This window comes from Arvicanthis niloticus, chromosome X, assembly GCF_011762505.2.
Source record: "Arvicanthis niloticus isolate mArvNil1 chromosome X, mArvNil1.pat.X, whole genome shotgun sequence".
Taxonomy (NCBI): Eukaryota; Metazoa; Chordata; class Mammalia; order Rodentia; family Muridae; genus Arvicanthis; species Arvicanthis niloticus.
Genome location: NC_047679.1, coordinates 3,906,813 through 3,928,225, shown reverse-complemented (window position 1 = coordinate 3,928,225; position 21,413 = coordinate 3,906,813). Strand labels below are relative to the sequence as shown.

The window sequence follows — 21,413 nt, the reverse complement described above, 5'->3', positions numbered from 1 at the left end:
TCCTTGGCTTCTTGGAAAACAGAAGGCAGAGCTGAACAGGCAATTCCATTATCCGCTGATATGCAACTGAAATCTACAGGCTTATGAATATAACTGAGACTGGATGAGACCAGACAGAAGAGGCAGAAGGTCGCAGGCTTTAGAGCCATATTCCATCCTGGCTCTGTCACTTGCCTGTTACATACTCTTGAATTTTTTTAAGGTGTTCAACCTGCTACAGATGGCACTGGTAAAATTGGAATTGTAGTATATGTATGTGTGGAGAGTCATGAAAATTTACTCTCAGATCAACCACTATGGGGAACATTACTACAGGAAAGCCCCAGCTGCAATAGGCTGCCATCAGCAAATGGGTGTTCAAGGTGAGGACACTAAGATTGGTCCATTACTGCACAGATGAGGATTCTGCCTATTGGCAGCTGTGGTTATATCTATCAGAAATTCTTTTAAAGTCCACTGAGGTCTAAGACCTATCACTTTCTCCCTTTCCTCTGCCCTTCATAGGAGTTAGGACCTGCTGCAGCCAGATGTGGTATGACACATGTATAATTCTTACTCTTGGGAGGCTGAAGCGGGAAGATAATGAGCTTTATTTAGTCCCTGTATGAGCTATGCAGTAAGATTAGAAGAAAGGGACAGCCGGGAGGTGGTGGCGCACACCTTTAATCCCAGCACTTGGGAGGCAGAAGCAGGTGGATTTCTGAGTTCAAGGCCAGCCTGGTCTACAGAGTGAGTTCCAGGACAGCCAGGGCTACACAAGAGAAACCCTGTCTCGAAAAACCAAAAAGAAAAAAAGAAAAATAGAAGAAAGGGACAAGGGGAGAGAGGTTGAGGGAAGGGGTGGGGAAAAGAGAGAGGGAGAGGAAGGAAAAGAGAGACAGACACAAACACACACACACACACACACACACACAAACACACACACACACACACACAACACACACACACACACACACACACACACAGCAATGTGGGAGAGAGTTAGAGACAGGGGCAGAGACTGCAATCTGATGTTTCTCTGGGCTTCCTCTGGTTCCCTCCACAAGCTTGTTTTGTTTCATTTGTTGTTTAAATAAATCTTTCCCACATAAACCCTGTCTCTGAATTTTCCTCTTTTTGGATGACCTTACTACTATGAAACTTCAGGATAATATTAAGTCCTCAGTGGTGATCACTATTTTGAAAGCCATTGTCTTGTATTTTATAAATTCTGCAATTTGCTTGGCCCCATTGATACTATCCAAATGTACAAAATTGATATTTGTTGACCATTCAGACCTTGGCATATATTCATCCTCATTCAGTTTCCTATTTTAAAAATTTTCTATTATCAAATCCCATTGGGGCCTGACTTAGTTGTACAAATTCTGTATTACTTGTTGGCATGTTAACTGGGGAATGGAAGCTTGAGTATATGACCTGATTGTTACATTTTCAGCCTTTTTTACATGCCAGGTTTTTTTTTTTTTTAATCTCCTTGGTTTCTTGAAACTTGCCTTAATCAGATCATCCACAACATGTAAATTGGCAAATAGTACAAACCAAAGTTTTTACTTTTGTTCCCCCCAAAGAGCCAGTTGAGCTGGTTTTTCTTGTGTGTCTTCAGCACAGATAAAAGTTGTAAACATGTTGAAAACAAAGAACAGAGCCTTGCATTTCCATAATTTGTAAGTCAATGGCTGTCCTCAGCAATAGCCAAGGGATCAACACACTGGAGAACATTCCACAGGCCTAGGGGTAAGACATCTGGCAATAGCCAGAACAAACACAAGTACCACAGAAGATGGATTCTGAAGATTAAATCTGTATAGCTTGTAGTTTTTTCTTAATCAGGCAAAGACTTTATAAACTGGACAATGAAATAGTCTCTCTCTGGGGTCCCTGGCTGTGAGTGTGACTAGTGGCAGGCAAACCATGACTTTGAAGCCCGGAGGTTCTGTAGAAAAAAGAAATGATAGTGACAAAGGGGATTTCCCATGGGTAACCAACCACAGCTGTTTTTTTAAAATCATTTTATATGTTTCAGTTCACCCTGAAGACATTTTTGTAAGAAGAAATTTATTTGTTAGAAAATTATCATCATAGATTTTCTAGGCTATCAAATAAGATTGTATTCCCTAATTTGCAAAAGGGAAAGACAGTTAAGTGTTCTGAGGAAAATGTTAAGTAAGGTAAGGGTCTTACCTGAATTTCTCTCTATAGGCTCAAACACTGAAATTGTGTCATCACTGAGATAAAATGCAATGACAAACATCCTGTCCACATCAGCGCATTTGTGTGTAACTAGTTTTGCAAAATATCGGAGTATATTGCTTATGTTTCCAAAGCTAAACAGAAGAGATATGAGAGTTAGAGTGCTATACAAGTAAGCCTCTATTGATATATAATATTAAGGTGTGCTATGGCTTTAATATAAACGTTTATGCTTTTTAAAACAGTTTAATCATCTCATTATCAATGTTCTAAATATAGACATTGAAATATTTTTCTCAGTAGATAAAAATCTTTCCTCCTCTTTATATGTCCAAGAAATACATTGAAAACTAGGCCTGGTGGCTTATGCTTAATATCCTAGCATTTAAAGAGAGACACAGGCAGCTCTCTGGACACACTGGCCCACCAACCAAGTCTAATCCTTAGTCCAATGAGAGACCCTATTATTAGCATTCTGTCTAATCACACCCCACAGTTACCTGGCAACAGCCAGGTAGGCCTGACCCACTATAAAAGGGGCTGCTTGCCCCTTCTCCTCTCTTGATCTCTTGTTCCTCTCTTGCCTTCTTGCTCCCTCTCTGTCCCCTCACCCCTTCCACATTCCCTCTGTCCCCTCCATGTGCTCATGGCCGGCCTCTACACACTTTCTCTCTCTCTCTCTCTCTCTCTCTCTCTCTCTCTCTCTCTCTCTCTCTCTCTCTCTCTCTCCCTTTCTCTGCCTCTGCCTCTACTACCCTCTTAACTCCCTTCCTCATGCCCTGAATAAACTCTATTATAGACTAGATTAGAATGGCTGGTCCCTCAGGGGGAAAGGGATGTCTCAGCATGGGCCCACTGAGACATCCCCTTCCCATATACCTCACCACACCCCACACAGAACATATTCCTTTTATATCTTTTTATAAACACACTACCTATCTTAAAAAACAAGCTAGGTGGCTCCTGGAGAATAAGGTTGATCTCTGGCCTCCATGTACACATGCACACACATGCAACTTCCTGAATATGTAGATAACCAAAATGTCACACAACACAAAAACAGGGTCATAAAGACCCGCTCAAAGCCAGTGAATGAATCAGCTGTTCTCTGATCATGAAGCTGGTCAACCATCACAGTACTTCTGTCAAGCAGATATACATTTAGCACAACAGCGTGAGCCAATCCAAATGACATACTCTACTGGGTTCCTAGGATACCTGTCTCAAGTTTAGAACTTTTTCTGCCTTGAAGCTCATATAGGACCCTCTTTATCACTTCATCTCTCCAGGATCATCGTCAACTCCTTTCAAGGAAAACATTAATATTTCTCCTTCATAAAGATTATACACATGCCTCCATTTTAATGCACATATTATTTGTATATGTAGCCATTACACATCTAATGTTTTCCATGGGAAAATGCTCTTATTAACTATTATCTTCTATAACATTTTTATATTATAATATATTTAAAGATTCAATCAAATAAAATTTTAAAAAATTTCTCAGGTAAGCAATGGTATCATATACCTTTAGTTGCAGCACTGAGACTGAGTTCCTAAGTCTGAAGCTAGCCTGGCCTACACAGTGAGACCCTAACTTAAAAGTAAAAGAAATAGTTCCCAAAGTTGGTTGCAAGAACAATGAACTAACTCATGGTCTCTCAGTAGAAGCATAACTGCCATTATCAGCCAATAAAAGTCAGCCCTCCAACAAATAGTAAGATAATCAAAACTCAATACCCTTGGAAACGTCTTATAAAATCAACCATGCCCTTCATCACTTCATCACCTTTCTGTTACAACTCTAAGAGTGGTCATCACTTGTAGCTTCCCCTACTGTGAAATCCAGTTTTTGTGTCCACACTGATATGAACTACAAAAAAGAATCTCTAATTTGCAGAGGCCTTCATCTCTTCCTAAGACTGTACTGTACAGGAAGGTAGGCTGGAAAAGCACAGTGGCAAGATTGCTAGCTTGAGGCCTTGGGTGAGACAGAACACAACAGTTTGTATGGCTTATCCCAGAGCATCCTGGGCAGGTCACAATTTGGGATTTTCCTAAGTGTCCAGATCCAAGGCTTCAGATGAGCTTTATATAACCATTTGGGCCATCTATACTGTATTAATCATCCTCTCTGGTACCTACGAACTTAAAAGTATGAAAAATTCCAGAGTCCTCTCTTAAGAAATACAATGTTACAGATGCCTAAAATATCAATATAAAGTTGAATGGGGTCTAATCTAAATCAATACTATTTTAAATTTAACATCTTAGAACGTAAGTTTATAAGTACATATATTTACTTGGAATATTTGAATATGCCATTCATTTTTCCTGTTAATGTTCATACTCTGGAGATCTCAACTGGTAATATAAACCTACTCAATAAAATCTAGTCATTCATGAAGTTTAGCACACATAAAAGTCACCTGGAGAACTTTGTACATAGGCAGAATCCATAATCTCACCACCAGATATATAGGCTCACAAGTGAGCTTATATTTGAAGAAAACTGCATCATTAATATGTTACCAAGGGAGTCTAACAAGATGGTCTGCAGAGCAAATTGTAAGGACACTCCAAGTGTGTTTAAATATTTTCTTCATATAAATGAATTATCAAGTGCCTGAACTCTTCTGATCAGTCTCCACCCACCCAGGTGATCATATCTACACATATCTCTTGCATCAACCATGATGTCACACCCAATTTAGCAACTATACAGTCTTGTACTGTATAGTTACAAATTGGCTGGTTATCTTAAAATGTGTTTATTCCCATTGTCCCAAACCAAATTGTAAATTCTTAGATCTAGGATGTATGTCTTAATGTTTTCTACATACAGCCCAATGTTACCTATCTTTACTGCATTGGTCTCTCCCCACTGTTCCTTTCCCATTGTCTTCCCCACGTGGGAGATGGTACCAAAGCCCTGAAATATGTCAATAAGTTAAATCCCTAGCCCATTCCCATTTCACATATGTCCATTTCTATCAGCAAGAGGTTATGTCACCTAAACTTCGCTTACAAAAAACTAACAATCAACTCCACAATGCCAAATCCAATTCTTAGCCTTTTTTCCCCTGCATCTAATTGAACTAATCAGTAACTTCCGTAGCACTCTTGATCATTGGGCTCACTGCATTATGAATTTTCTTAAGTTTAGGTGTTTCCTATCTTCTTGTTTGCCTCATGTCATCATCCTTCCATAACTCCTTTTCTTTTCTCCAAACGTTTAATTTGGTATGGCCCCAGGTTTATTCGTGTAGTTCTTGACACCTACTCATCCTTGGTGATTCAACACAATCTGAAAGCTTTAGTCCAATTTTGGCATCTTGAATTGAAATGCTAATTGCACGCTGATGACTTCGAAATTTACATCTCCAACTCAGACCTGTCTACTGAACACCCTTAACACATACCCATTTTCATTTCATATCTAATTGGCATCTCAAGTTGTTCTAAAACCGAACTTGTATTCTTGCTCCAAAACCTATTATACCTGTAGTCCTGCCTGTCTCAACGGTTGCCATCTCTTCTCCACCCTTCCAATTACTCAGGGACAATCTTTGAGATATCTGTAGCTCTTCACTTCGTTCCCACTTCATATCTAATCTGTTAGGAAATCCGATTAGCTCTACATTCAAAATACTTGCAGAATCTGCCATTTCATTTCATCCCTGCCACAGTATAATCCAGCTATGATAACTTTTCTCTTGGACTAATGAAGCAATCTCATAGATTGTCTTAAATTGACTACCGTCTTTGTACAATCCATTCTTAACTCTGCATTGGCGAGATTCTTCCAATATGCCTGCCTGGTCAAGTCATTTCTCTTGTCAAATCTCCCAATGCTTCTTTTCCTCAGAAAGGTCAACCAGAGCACTGCTGAAGACTGCAACTGGAAATATTCATCATTTATACACTCCTAGATCCTTTACATAGAAAATTAAAGTTTTCTTTTTTAATGTGGTACTTAGAAAAATTGCATATACTATTTGATGTACTTGAGTGTTTTTACTTTCTTGCATATTTCCCTCAACTAGAATAAAGTTTTATGAGGGAAGGTGGACTTTTATGGCTGCTTTGTTCACTGATGAATCTATCACAAGCACCTAAGTAAATAAATGCTTATCACACAGCAGGCCTTTGGAACATATTTGTCGACCATCCTCCCTACAACAACCTGTAACTATAAACTTTCTAAAAATCAACAAACAGCAATAAGACCTCTAATATAGTAGTTCTCAACCTTTCTAAAACTGGAATCCATTAATAGCATTCCTCATAAGGTAGTGACACCCAACTATAAAATTATTTTCATTGATACTTCATAACTATAATTTTGCTGCTGTTATGAATCACAATATAAATATCGTTGACCGCTGTGACCCCTTGAGAACCACTGATCTAGAAATACATAGTGTTCATATAAAGACTCTTTTTTAAGTAATAATAGAAAAAATTAAGTGGGTGGTTTGTGGAAACAATAGCTGGACAAGGTCTAAAAGCAGTGAAATATCAATATTGAAACAATGGAAGCTATAGTCAGAATAGTGAAGTATGGGATGCTAACTTTCCTGTTAGGAAGCTACCTGTTCTGTTCCTTTTACTTTGGCTCATCACTATAAACTGGATTAGTGGGGCTGGACAGATGGCTAATCACTTGTTGCTTTTGACGAGGATCTAGGTCCAGTTCCTAGCACCTACATAGCAGCTCAGTTCACAACTTCAGTTCCAGAAGAGCTGATGCCATGCTCTAAAGTCCAAACGCACCAAGCATAAATGTGGTAGACATATCACATGGAGAAAAACACTGATACAATAGACATAAAAATTTTTAAAAGAACATGATTAGCAAACACTTTTCCTACCACTATATTTATTCATCTGCACCTTTTCTTATTGGGTGAAATATTTGCCAGTCTCTTACTTCAAGGAGCTCTTAGTTTGGAGGAGCCCATATATTCCATATGTGAGTAATCCCTAGGTCATGTAAGAAGTATGAATTTTATGGCAAGGAAGGTGAACTCCAGAAGTAGCCTTTCCCTGGATTTTGATTCCTAGTTAAACTAAAAACTAGCTGTGAGCTCAGACAAGCTACAGAGCTTCTTAGAGTCTTGTTTTCCTTTTTTGAAGAATGGGTACAAGAATATAACCTGCTTTCTTCTATGGTGGCTTTAGGGATTATATGAAATCAGATTTTATAAAAGTAGTTAGTGCACAGCAAACTACTAACTGCTTGTTATCACTAGTACTGTTATTATTACAAGGATAGTCAACAGAGTATTGTGGGCACACAGAGAACAAAGTACTTCAGTCCTGTGAAGCCAGTTTGTGCTAGTTACCATGGAAACAAAATCACTGTGTAGAGGGAGCTTGAAGGAAGTATATTCCTGACACAAAACAAGCAGTGGACAAAAAGAAAGAAAATTAAAGACATTTGTGCCTATATCCCCATCCTCCAAACACAACAGTATTACTTACATGTACAATTCTATCTGTAGTCAGGGTCCTGAGGACAATTTTAAAGGGCAGACACAGAAACTAAGTCAACTACCCACAAAGAACTATTTTTCCCTGAGTTCCAGAAGTAACGCCCTGGATAATATTTCACATTATTTAGTTTATAAGAAAACTTCCGCGTTCTTTTACAATAGGGACATTCTTCTTGCCCACATCCTCCAGGTGGCCCTTAAAACTAGCAGTTACTGAAAAAGAGTCCATCAAAGTCCACCCCAGAACCTAACCAGAATACTGTTATCAACAAGAGAACATGGGCATGTTGATGGCCCTTTTACGTGTAAAAATCAATTGATTCTCAAACACCAGTGTGCCTCCCAATTCCCCATGATGCCCGTGAAAAGAGATTGCTGGGTCTCACCCCATTTCTTTCTCAGTCCATCCAGAAAGAATCATAAGAATTGACATGCCATCAAGTATGAGGACCATATTTTGAGAAGCAAAGAGTTTAAAATTAAAAAAAAAAAACTGAAGGTTTAAAAAATAAACCAATTTCTTGAAAGACAAATGACATCATGTCACAGTAAAGGCCTTTGTCACATTCTATACAATTCACAGCCAGGCAGTCAAGCCATTTTTATAGACAGAACATAACATTTTCTTCGCTTTCCTTCAAATTTTTGACAACAGCATGAGACCACATTCAGTTTGACCAAATTCAGGATGCTTTTTGTTCTTCAAGTCTTAACTCATGTTCCCTTTATCATTTTCTCCCAACATCTCCCAGCCCATAATCTCTGTCACTCAGAGCTACAATTTTTAGTTTACATCCTGTAACGTTTCCTCACAATTTTCCCTAACTTTATTTTTTAATCCATGTCTTGCTATCCTGAAGGACCAAAAAGTAGCTATAGCCACTGCTCACACTCTCCATGTACAATTCAGGAGCAGATTGTGCCTCATGTACATTAGGGATACTTCGGAAAAATCTATCTTTTGTAAGTACATTCAGCAATCTAAGCAGTTTACTCCTACTGAACTAAAACCAAATCTCTCAAGTCAGAGTAACATGAGTTTTCTAAAATTACAAGTTGAAAAACACTTATAAACTATTGAAATCTCTCTCGCAGGCATTGGCAAACCCAAATCTGTGAGACAGATCCAGCTGGCCACCTGTTTGTATGCCTCTGAGCTAAGTGTGGTTTGTACACTTTTACAGGATTAAAAAGAAACATATCAAAGGAATAATATATTGCAATATGTAAGTTTTATGGTATTCAAATGTCAGTGTCCATAAAGTTTTATTGGAACACAGTTACACATGTGTTTACATTCTGTCCATGTAGCTTTCACACTCTAATGTCATATATGAGTGGCTGTGATGGAGGCTGTGTGGCCCACAAATCCGAAAGCATGTACCCTCTGATCCTTGAAATCTGTTGATTCTGTCTCTTCATTATTTCCTCAAGAGACAGACAAACAGAAGTGATATGCCTTATAGATTGCCAAATAACACATCAAAATAAGCACTTAAAGAAGAAGCTGCCAATACCTGTGCATTCATCAACCTCATTTAGAAAGCTATAGTAACTTGTCCCTGGACTCAAAATCAGATGAGCTGTGTAACACCTCTTGCAACAGGAGGGCTATATCATAAATTCCAAACATCATTGGAAAAGATAAGAGTATAATCACCTGTCTAGTTCCATGAATTTTTTGAAGTTCCTCCGATGAGGTGTGGGCTTGAGGCCTACGCAGGATCGGAAAGAATCCTCTTCAGACCCAAAGCCAGTGTAAGGTGGGTATTTCCTTTCTATCTTTGGAAGAGGAGGAGGCTTACATGAAATGGGTGTAAAGTCATCTACAACAAAACACAGGCAAACAAAACATCAATATTTTTTTGCCCTGATTATAGCTGTTTGGAAAGATCTATTATTATTTCAAGATGAACACGGAGATTTTGTAGACTATTTTAAACTCTTTCAAACAAAACACGGTAAAGTCCTATGAGAGTTGGTTTTAATCATGTTTATAAAAACCACAGAGCTCACTTAAATAGTCATGGTGCAAGAGGGAAAAAAGGAAAAATCTTTGTCAAATAAGTAAACATTTAATTTTTTTGTCCTCACATCTCCATCTGTGAATATTATTTTGCTCTTCCCTTGATTTTTTCCAATGATATGAAAACTCAAACTTGAAACTTTTGCCATAAATTCCATATTTTAACCTGTAATTTGGCCGTCTCCTATCTTCAGTCAATATTCGCTAATAAAAATTATTATCCAAATAGAACTGACTTCTGATTGCTTCCCTTTTAACTTGACCCCTTTGCCAGCAGCTCCTCCTTGGATCCATTTTAAAGTTCTCTTCCTTACCTTGAATTCAACCTCAAAACAAAAAGTCAAACAGAAAAATAAGATCCAGGTCACTCATGTTATTGCTCAAGATAAAACTGCAACTGTAGTTGTAATGAAGCAAAACCCCAAAGTGTTAAGGCTCCCAGACTGCCTCCACTCTCAAAGGAAGTGGGATGTGATCAATACTGTTCACTTTAATTTTTACTTAAAGGTAGGGACAAACTTTCATTACCTATAGAAGCGCTTAGGTAGTCATTTATGGGGCTATGTAATCTCTAAGAAGCAACTGTGCTGTTTAGAAAAACTAACATACTGACCTGATCTATCTAAGTCACTGTGTTTGACCCACCACAAATGGCAAAGGAGATTCTTGAATACCTCCCAAAACAAAACTAAAACACACAGAACACTGTCTATATCTTCTTCAAGCTTGATAGGAGTTTCAGTTGTGAACAAAAGGAGGTCTACAAATGTAAATACTTCCTTTTATTTTCCATGGTCAAACTTCTAAATAGAAGAAAGAATCCACATTTTGGTACACCATTAAAAAAAACACCCATCAATTTGTCATGTAAAAGAGTCTAATTCTATAATTGAAGTGCATCTTTTAATTCATCAAAACGCTAAGGTGAAGCCGCTTCTAATTCCAATTTGAAAACATTTTCAGCTTTCAACTTTTCTTAGATTTTTAGTTGCCTTTGTGAGAGATTTCCTGAAGTACAATTCCCAGAAGAGTACTGTTCCATCTAACAGAAATTGCTCACAGCAGACACGTTGACAAAGGAACTGCCATCAAATATTTCTCACTGGCTGGGTGAAAGGGGGAAACCAGTGTGTCCTTACCCAGTCTCCTGATCCTCTCCTAATACTTATTTTGCAACTAAAGAGACATCTTGGTAATAAGAGAAAAGCTCAAATTTTCAAAGTTGAATTGCTATAGACTCTATCCTTGCTCACCATTACATCAAAATAACTACTGTCTGCTACCTTTGATCTAGTACAAGGAGCACAGAAATGGCAGGAAAGCTTTATATAATCAGAAAATCCATCAGGGCCTGAGCAATTTCTTCCAACAGGGGTCATACACATACAACTCTGCACCTTGAGTACACTAGCAAAAATTGTGATTCTTAATCACAAAGTCATTAAGAATATAGTCTCTAGCCTTTATTACTTGTCTTAAACATGGTGTTGTTTTCTTAACTACCTAATTTTTGCAACAAATTTAAGAACCAATTTTGAGCTTTCCTCTGCACGCACAGCGCCATCTAGTGTATAAAAACTGCAAACTCTTCCACTACCTCACCCTTGACTTTTATAACATCACATAGATCTGTTTTGGAAACCCTGGCTCAAAATTCAACTTTAAATCACATCTCCCTGGATAGTTCACATATGTTTACAAAGCCACAGAATCGTATGTGAATAAGAAGTTGGTTGTCATTGGGTTTCCATCACCCCATCTACCCTGCCTATTTCAGGTACTCAGAAATGCTGAGCAAATGAAAGGTGCATACTTGTATTTGTACAAAGCATCTCCCCAAATGTATTCAATGGCTGGTATTTGGGTAGACACTGAAACATTCATGTCTTCCAGATATACTGATTTCTCTAATTCCAAATGACTTGTACACATATGTGAATTCAATATCTAACCATGACTGAATAGATTCTAACAAAATTCAGAGAGATTGTGTATAGAAATATAGTCTAATGATTCTACTTGCCATCTCAGGTGGAAGCATTATTAAGGAAAGTCACCAATTAATTACCTCAAAGTTTGCCTTATATGATCTAATAACCTAGGCTTTAGGAAATCTGAAGCTCACATAATTTTTTTTAATTTGAAACAAATGCTTCAAGCCAAAGAATGCCAGATTATTAAGATGTATTTAGGCTAGGGCTCTGGACTAGGACCCCTAAAAATGAAGAACCTTGAAAATTATACAACTATCCTTAGCTTCAAAGCTGCTTGTAGTCAATACTTAGGTTAAACAATTAGTGAAGCATGCAATGTCAAAACTCAAAAGCTCTAGTCTGCCACCATCCTCACCAATTCTACGGGTGCTTGGGGTGGGGGTGGCGGATATAAAACTCTGAAGTCCATCATGGCCAAGTGATAAAACCATAAACCAGTCCTATTTTTGTTACTACAATCTTCTTAACTGATCACTGACTTCTTCTGCCATGTCCTCCTCCTCCTTTTGAGTCCTGAGAATTCAGAGATTGGCAGCATTGAATATAGAAAATGAAAGGGACTGTAAAATGTTTGTCCAACCTTAATCTCAATATAAGTACTCAAAACCATTAAGAATGAATTATTATGTTACTGCTTTGGTTTTACATGTCACAAAAATCAATGATTAGGAAATATTCCTATAAACTGGGTATGGTGGTATATGCCTATGAATCCCAGTGTTGGGAGGCTAAGTCAGGAAGTTGCCCTAAATTTATGGCCAGTTTGTGTTATGCAGAGGGTACCAACTCAGCCAGGACTATATAGCAAGACAGTGATAGAGAGTAGAATGGAAACAAAAGAGAAAGGGTAAACAGGGTAGAGAGAAGATAGTAGAAATTTAAAAAATCTTTTTAATATATAACCTAAAGTATAAATTCCTAGATAATAACAGTTAAAATTCAAACTTTGGTCTTAGTACAAGAAATGCAATTTAGAAGCCTTTGAATCTATTTAAAATCTTCATATATAAGAAAGAGCAATTGACTTCTACCTGGTTTTGTTCACATCAACAATGAGGAAATGAATTACTACTCCATCCTTACAGGCAAGCCACCACCAGCAAAATGGCCACACTGGTTGATACAGGAGTTGACAGAAATTACCATCTCCTTGAAATCCTAAAGTAAATGAAAGAATCCCATCTTTCTATGGGACTGCCTCGCATACAGAGGTTCAAATGTCTTTCAGAAGTCTATCAAACCTTGTACTTCTGCACAAATACAAAAAGGTAACCATGAACTGTCTTTGGATTGTGACCAACTCCTTTTCTTTGTCTGCCATTTTTTATGCCTAAAGTAAGTTGGGACATTACTCTGCAAGACAATAGTGTATTAGAGATTCCCGGGGGGGGGTGGGAGGGGGGCTGGGGAGACAGCTGAGCTAGCAAAGTTACTACACAAGTATGAGTATCTGAGTTCTATACCAACAATCCATATGAAAACCTGGCAATATGCTTATATCAGCACGGGGAGATGGGGCTTACTGGCTAGCCAATATAGCAGAGCTGATAAAGTCCAAGTTCAGTGAAAGTGAAAGTCTGTTTCTCAAAAATAAGGTAGAGGCCCAGGGAGGAAGACACTAAACATCGATCTCTTGCCTCCACATACACATGCACCCACCAACAGGTTCAATCTCTCTTTCTCTGTGTCTCTGTCTCTCTGCTCTCTTCCAGGATCACAATTACTAGGGGCCCTTTGTTCTGCTTTAGGTTTCAATAACACTAAAATATAATGTACAAAATTCCTTCTTACAAATTTTTAAGGCCACATGAATTATGAGCAAAATTATCATCCTAACCATCACATTAATACTGAACAATTATTCATTAAAAATGCTTTTTAATGTTTATGTCAACTGTTACAGTACATAGAAAGGTTTCTCATCCTTATAAATATTGTTATCAATATGGCATAGCCACTAATGAAGAAAAATAAAGATCACTTCTTTAATTTTTTTAAATGTCAGAAATAACTATGTTTAAGTAACATGAAATATATTCATTTAACTTGACAAAAACCAGAGAAAGCAAATGTAAAGATTATTAGGGAATATCAATCCACTTCTCTAGATTCTGCCATGAATACAATCTGCAGTCATTTGTAACATTAAGTGTGGTATTAAAACTTAAAATAAAAAATGTTGTGTAATGTTATTTGTTAAATCGAACATTTTAACATGCTGTGAGAAGTATTAAAAAGTCACTGTGACTATGAAATACATCTAACTTTGTATTTGCATAATTTTCTTAAAATATGCTGTTGTATTAACTTTAAAGGAACAAAGTACATTTTTATATAATATAATAAAATCTATAGAGGGAGCAAAGGAAATGGATAAAAGAAATGAACACTAAGACAGTTTAACTGGAATGAAAGGACTACAGGGCATTTGAAACAGATACATATACCCAGGATAGCTAGGTTTGGGACACACTAGAGAAGTCACGTTACATCAGAAAATTCCCTGGAGAAGCTACTAAGATACTTCACTACATCATACAATATTTCCCTGAAGCAAATATTGTAATCTCAAAATCAAGTAAACATCAGCAAAATGTTGAACTCTCTGTGTATAAAATCATGCTCTTTTGGAATTGTTACCGTACTCTGTTAGTCTTCTACCACATCCTTAAATGAAAATAATCTTCAGGTGTTTTTAATGGTTTTCAGTGAGCCATCATCCAATTTCCAATTTTCATTGTAGGTGTACTGATTCTAAACAGATACCTATATTTATTAAGGGCAAATTCTTCTCCCTGATGATTTATGGTCCACTAGAAGCTTCTCTACAGCAGCTACCACCTGCACATTCCTGGATGATTTTTGTCTATAATGCTTGAAATAAATACATTCAACTGTGTCCACTAAAATAATGAATTTTAGATATTTAAGTGAGATGACAGCCACCAAACTGACTCTTGTCAGATCTAGACATGTTCATGAATCTAGAATGTAGATGTGTTAGAACAAATTCCCTTAGTACAACCGGAAGTCCTTTTTATTCTAATCCCTTAGTGTTCTTTATGCACTTTCCCTCAGAATACAGCTTCTCAGGAAATCTATAACAGTGCAAACACATGCAAGGTAAGCAACAGGCCTCCTCTTATTCTAGACACAAAACATCTTGGGTATTTTCATATAATATTTTTGACAATGTTTTCCCCTCCTCTAAGTCTTCCCAGATCTTTCTCACCTTAACCACCTAACTTTATATTCTAGTCCTTCTCTCTAAAAACAATAAAACAACCCCTTCCACAAACACAAAATGAAAATCAAACCAAAAGTAGCAAAAGATAAATGAAACAAAAACATGCCAAAATAAAACGAAACGGCCAAGCATCTTATTTTTAAGAAGCTACTGTTGTTCAGCTTCCTCTTACCACTCCGAGAGAATGTTTAAGTAAATATGCCACAGTTCACACAAGTACACATCAATCCTCCAGGTCAGCAAAGTACACATGCTCAAATTCAGCTCACCATAGAATTTTAAAGGCATTGTATCAGTATTGATCATGTATGCACGTTTTTCCTGTCATTTTCCTTAAACAATAACAATTATTAGCATAGCACTTACATTGAATTAGGTATCACAAGTAATATAAAAACTGATTTAAAGTAGCAAGGCACCATAACCTGCTTTGTTACCCAAGTTACTTGGGAGGCTGAAGTGAAAGAATTGCAAGTTCAAGACCAGACTGAGCAATATGATTAGACCCTGTCTCAAATTAAATGAATGAGTGAGTGAATACATAAGGATGTGGATAGCTTTTTTGCAAATACAAATCATTTCATGTAAGAACATTAGGCATCAGAGGTAAGTATAGAGGAAGGGTTAATAACAATTTGCTGTAAATACTCAAGGAGGGTTAGATGGGGGACTAGGTACCATCACATAGATTTCAAACTCCACCCTGGTAGGTCAGCAAATTCTATCCATTCCCACAGCAGCAGATATGCGGACCATGGGTAAAGACAAAGCTTAGGAAGTGGGTAGAGCTGACTGGCAGAGCTTCAAGAGACTGAGAGTGGGCGTTTAATAAATGAAGGTTTGGATATTAAATTTTATAGCACATCCTTGGCCTGCTTCTAGATTCTCATAATATTACGCAATGTGCTGCACATCCCGGATCTCCTTTTCTAGTCTATAAACCTAGCCTACTGCATTGAACTAAGTACAAAGTAGGTACTTAATAAATCAATAGTTCTCACTGAACTGCATTTACTTGACTAGAATGGAATTAATACCTATGAGAAGATAAACAGGACACCTAGCTGGGCCTCACCAGGAAATGCAAAGCTAACTGGTATACAAGAGACTTCCCTAGAGAACTCAAGTGAGTGTCATCCATTGTGGTAAGCAAAAATTAAATGAAAACAAAGAGATTTAATATTTTTAGTTCAAGAGTCCTACTATAATACTAACTACTATAGCAAGACAGGCTTATGGGGGAAACAGAAGCCTCTGACATGAGATAATTTAATTCTTGGCTCTTTCTCTCTATTGCATAACCTTGGACAACTGAGCTTAGTGGGCCTCAGTTTCCTTTCCACTAACATGGAAATGTTAAACAATGATTCTGCTCCTAGAAGTTTATTTTTAGGTATATGAAGAGAACAAAAGTAAAATCTTAACTAGGGCATAAAGCAGCCCAACTGTTAAACATATTTTCTAACCAACGTTATCACTTACCGACTCCATACTTTGTTTTATAATAGGTCTTGGTAAACTCATCACAGTCACAGAGGAGGACTTTTCTTCCCCATACATTGATCGTGGCACCTATAGACAGGTCCCGGTCTGTGTAAAAGTCTTGCTCTACTTTTCCTAGCTGATAAAACAGAGGAAGATAGCATTGGCCCTATGGATCTGCCCAAGAACTACATGCCTTTTCCCAAGAAGAGAATTTTTTTTAATTATATTTAATTATATTATTATTTAATTATATCATTTATAACTATATTTTAAAATCTAATTTTTATCCTTTTGTATACATGTGTGTATGCTATATGTTGTGTACATATGTGCATGGTTCATGTTGAATATAGATGCACACATGCCACAGATCATGAATGTGTTGATGCTTACCTTCCATGTCATTTGAGACAGTATTTTGCTGTTAGACACTGTGTATGCCAAACCAGTTAGCCTTTGAGTAGCTGAGGATTCCCCTTCATCCCCTTCCTATACCACCCACAGGAGTACTGGGATTACAGATGACCATTACTGTGTCTGAATTTATATATGTTTTGGGTGGAGTGGTTTTGTACATATGAATGTCTTCACATTTGTACAGCAAGCACTTTCCCCACTCAGCTGTCTTTTCAGGCTATCTAAGCATTATTTGAACACTGTAGTACTTGCACAAGCAATACAAGGCATATATTTCTATAGGTATTTAAGTATGTTTACTACTGACAAAGGGCAATAAAATGTATATATTTCTCTATTTCTTGATTTCATTCACTAGCTCACAAGGCAAGAATATAGAATCCACCCCAGTATCCAGGCTTCTCAAAAGTCTCAGTGGGGATCAGTAATAAAACACCAGGATCCTCACCTGGTATTTATCCAACAGGTAGCCATCTGCTCGCCATTCGGACAAACCCCCATATACATTGAGAACTGCTCGATCTGTTATCTGGCCTGGTTGGTAGATTCCCGGTGGGCCAAACTGTAAGATAAAACCAAAACATGATATCTGTCTCCATCACAGAGATGGTACAGTCTCAGAATAAATTCCAGAAGTGTGCATTGCATGGTTCTTTCCTAACATCTGCAAGAAGCCATGCTGTCTAGCTTCCTCTTGTTCTGCCGTCTTCAGAGCCCTGAGAAATACACATTTTTTTCCTCAAATACTTCCATCCTATAGGTTTTCAGCATTTTTGCTGTTTTGGTTTTGTTTCTGAGACAAGGTCTCATACACAAGAGAATGACCTCAAACTCATGTAGTTCAGGATCTTCCCTCTGATCTTCTGTTAACTCTCACCTGCTGAGATTAAAGCATATGTCACCACACCCAGGCTTCAAGACTATAAGTAGACATCTGCTTTGTTCCCCATACACTGTAGAGGGAATCTTTTATGCAATATACAGAAAATTCACCTGTCAATAAAAAAGCCTTTGGCCAATGGGCTGCGGCAGGATTTCCGGGACAGATTCACCCTGGTACACTGATGGAGACAGCAGCAAAATACTGAGGACCAGGTATCCAGCCACATGGCAGAACTTAGAATAGAATAACAGGATGATTAAGTTATAAGCTAGTCAGGGAATGATTCAAGGCCTTTGTCCTAGGCATCTATTCATATATAAGAAGTCTCAGAGTCATTGTTTTGGGGAACTTGATGTGGGTGACAAAGCCAACAGTTATAATATACCATGGGCTTGGGACACTTTCAATATTTCTCCAATTTTTGTGCAACCAGGCATCTTTTCTATTTCCTAAACTGCAAACATCCTCAAGGAAGAATGACTGGCTCCTTACTACCTGCCTTTGTTCTGTCTAGCATGTCATGGAGTCCTAAGCTTAGGAAATGAAGTACACCTGGCAACCTAGCTTGTTCTCAGAATGTCAGCTTCTGCAATCCTCTCATCTAAGCAATACACTCCTTGCTTTGAGTATCCAGCATATACCCATCCCTTCTGGATCTCAGCCCCATGAGAATCTACACTCTACAAAGCAAGACACAAGCCATTTTCTTTTTTATCATAGCCCAAGAGGTGGCACACACAACTCAATAAATATCTGTTGAATAAATAAATACAATGAAGCTACTGATTAGTAAGATATACTGCAAATGTCAGGTACATCATTATTTCATATTTAACCTATTTTTCAAAGACACTCTAAAAACAGATTTCCCAGATACCTCCTGGTGGCCTGCTTTGCATATTCTAGAGCTCCCTGAGGAACAAATTCTATCTCTCCCTCCTCAGCCTTGAAGCAACACAGCAGGACTTCTGGCAGAAGGCACAGAGAATCTGGGAGAGTCTCCTGTGAGGATTGAATGGCCAGCGGTTGTTTGCATAAGAAATGAGTGCTCCTGATAACCTTTTCAGAAACAGTAAGAATGTTTAAATATTTTATCTAAATTAGAAATGAAACACAAAATAGACCTGTGAAAAGCAACATTGCTTCTCTGTAAACTGATAGGAATTAACAAATGGGTCTTCAGATAGTGGCTCTTATTATAACATCTCATTTAACCCCTCTAGTTATGGAAGTGGTTAACTGCATTTTAAAGTTGTGGAAATGTGTGTTCAAAGAGCATGAGTGGCTTGCCCATGCTCACATGCTATCAAAAGACAGATCCACAATTCTAATCCAGCCCTATCTATGTGTCATTCCTGCTGTGCCTGGAACACATGGACACAGGGGAAAAGTTCCTGAACAGAAAACCAATGGTTCAGGCTCTGAGATTAAGAACTGATAAATGGGACCTCATAAAATTGCAAAGCTTCTGTAAGGCAAAGGACACTGTCAATAGGTCAAATCAGCAACCTACAGATTGGGAAAAGATCTTCACTAACCCTACATCTGATAGAGAATTGATATTCAAAATATATAAAGAACTCAAGAAGTTAGATTCCAAAAAAACCAAATAACCCAATTTAAAAAGGGGGTACAGAGCTAAACAGAGAATTCTCAACTGAGGAATCTCAAACTGTGGAGAAGCACTTAAAGAAGTGTTCAACATCCTTAGTCACCAGGGAATGCAAATCAAAATGACCCTGACATTCTTACCTTACACCAATCAGAATGGCTAAAATCAAAAACTCAAATGATAGCACATGTGGAGAAAGAGTAACACTCACTCCTCCATTGCTGGTGGGATTGCAAACTGGTACAACCACCCTGAAAATCAATCTTTCAGTTCCTCAGAAAATTGGAAATAGTTTTACCTGAAGGCCCAGCTATACCACTCCTGGGCATATACCCAAAAGATACTCTACCATACTAGAAGGACACATGATCCACTATGTTAATTCATAATAGCCAGAAACTGGAAAAAAAAACAACAGATGTCTTTCAACTGAAGAATGGACACAGAATATATTATGGTTCATTTACACAATGGAATACAATTCAGCTATTAAAAACGAGGACATCATGAACTTTGCAGGCAAATGGATGGAACTTGAAAAATATCATCCTGAGTGAGATAACCCAGACCCTAAAAAACATGTGTGGTATGTACTCACTGATAAGTGGATATTAGTCAAAAAGTACAGAATACCCATGATACACCCCACAGAACAAAAGAAGTTAAAGAAGAAGGCCCAAGTGAGGATACTTCAGTTCCACGTAGAAGGGGAAACAAAATAATCATGGGAGGTGGAAGGAGGGAGGAACCTGGGTAGGAGAAGGAAGGGGGAGTGGAAAGGAGGCAGGATAAGACACAGCAGGAAGATAGGAGAGAAGCCCAGAGTGCCTGAATGGAAATATGAAGCTGTGTGGGATAGTGGTGGGGGGCAACCCTCTGGAAAGTCCCAGAGACCTGAGATGTGAAAGGCTACTAGAACTCTATGGGGATGACCTTAGCCAAATGCCCATCAGTTGGGAGATGGAACCTGAAGAGACCTCCTCCAGTAAACAAATGGAGCCCCTAGTAGAGGGATGAGACCATCCCCTACCTTCAAAATTTTTGACCCAGAATTGTTCCTGTCTAAAAGAAATGCAGGTACAAAAATGGAACAGAGACTGAAGGAATGGTCAACCAGTAACAGGCCCAACTTAGGATCCATCTCAAGGGGAGGCTCCAAAGCCTGACACTATTACTGATGCTACGTTGTGCTTGCAGACAGGAGCCCAGCATGGCTGTCCTCTGAGAGGTTCTACCCAGCAGCTGACTGAGAAAGATGGACATACTTACAGCCAACCATTGGAGTGGTATCAGGACCCCTATAGAAGAGTTAGAAGGACTGAAGGAGCTGAAGGGGAGGTCATCACCCTAGGAAGACCAACAGTCTCAACTAACCTAGCTCATTCAGAGCTCCCAGAGACTAAGCCACCAACCAAAGAGCATACATGGGCTGGTCCATGAATCTCAGCACATATGTAACTGAGGACTGCCTTTTCTGGCCTCAGTGGGAGAGAATACACCTCATTCTATAGAGACTTGATGCCCCAGGGAAGGGGAAGCTGGGTGTGAGGGTTAGGTAGGGGAATGAGGAATGGGTTGGATGGGTGAGGGGATGAGGGGATGGGTGGATGAGCATCCTCTCAGAGGCAAAGGGAAGGGGGAAGGGGGTGAAGAACTAGGGAAGAGGGGACCGGAAAGGGGCACAACATTTGGAATATAAATAAATAAAATAATTTAATAACAAAAAAAGAAAATGCCTCTATCAAATTAGTCTGTGGAGCATTTTCTTGTTTGATGATTAATGTGGAAATGCACAGCTCTGTGTTGGTAGGAACACCCATGGGTAAATAGTCCTTGGTGCTATAAGACAGTGAGCTGAACAAGTCACGAAGAGAAAATGAGTAAACAGCACTCCTAGATGACCTCTGTATCATCACCTCCAGGTACCTTCCCTGCATGAGTTCCTGCCCTGACTTCCCTCAAAGATGGACTGTGATGTGGAACTATAAACTCAAAAAAGCCCTTTCCCTTACAAGTGGCTTTTTAATCATAGTGTCTTAGCACAGCAATAGAAAC

The 21,413-nt window shown here is 38.4% G+C and overlaps 1 protein-coding gene across 1 annotated transcript in view; it reads right to left on the bottom strand.

The window, feature by feature from the left end:
• The window catches only part of Efhc2 (EF-hand domain containing 2), a 173,111-nt gene that overhangs the window by 71,349 nt on the left and 80,349 nt on the right, over positions 1-21,413 (bottom strand). The window contains exons 6-9 of the mRNA XM_034485609.2: positions 17,312-17,425; positions 16,444-16,582; positions 9,355-9,520; positions 2,185-2,327 (exon numbers count right to left, since the gene is read on the bottom strand). Of these exons, the coding sequence (XP_034341500.1) occupies positions 2,185-2,327; positions 9,355-9,520; positions 16,444-16,582; positions 17,312-17,425 (562 nt within the window). The remainder of the gene's footprint in view (positions 1-2,184; positions 2,328-9,354; positions 9,521-16,443; positions 16,583-17,311; positions 17,426-21,413) is intronic.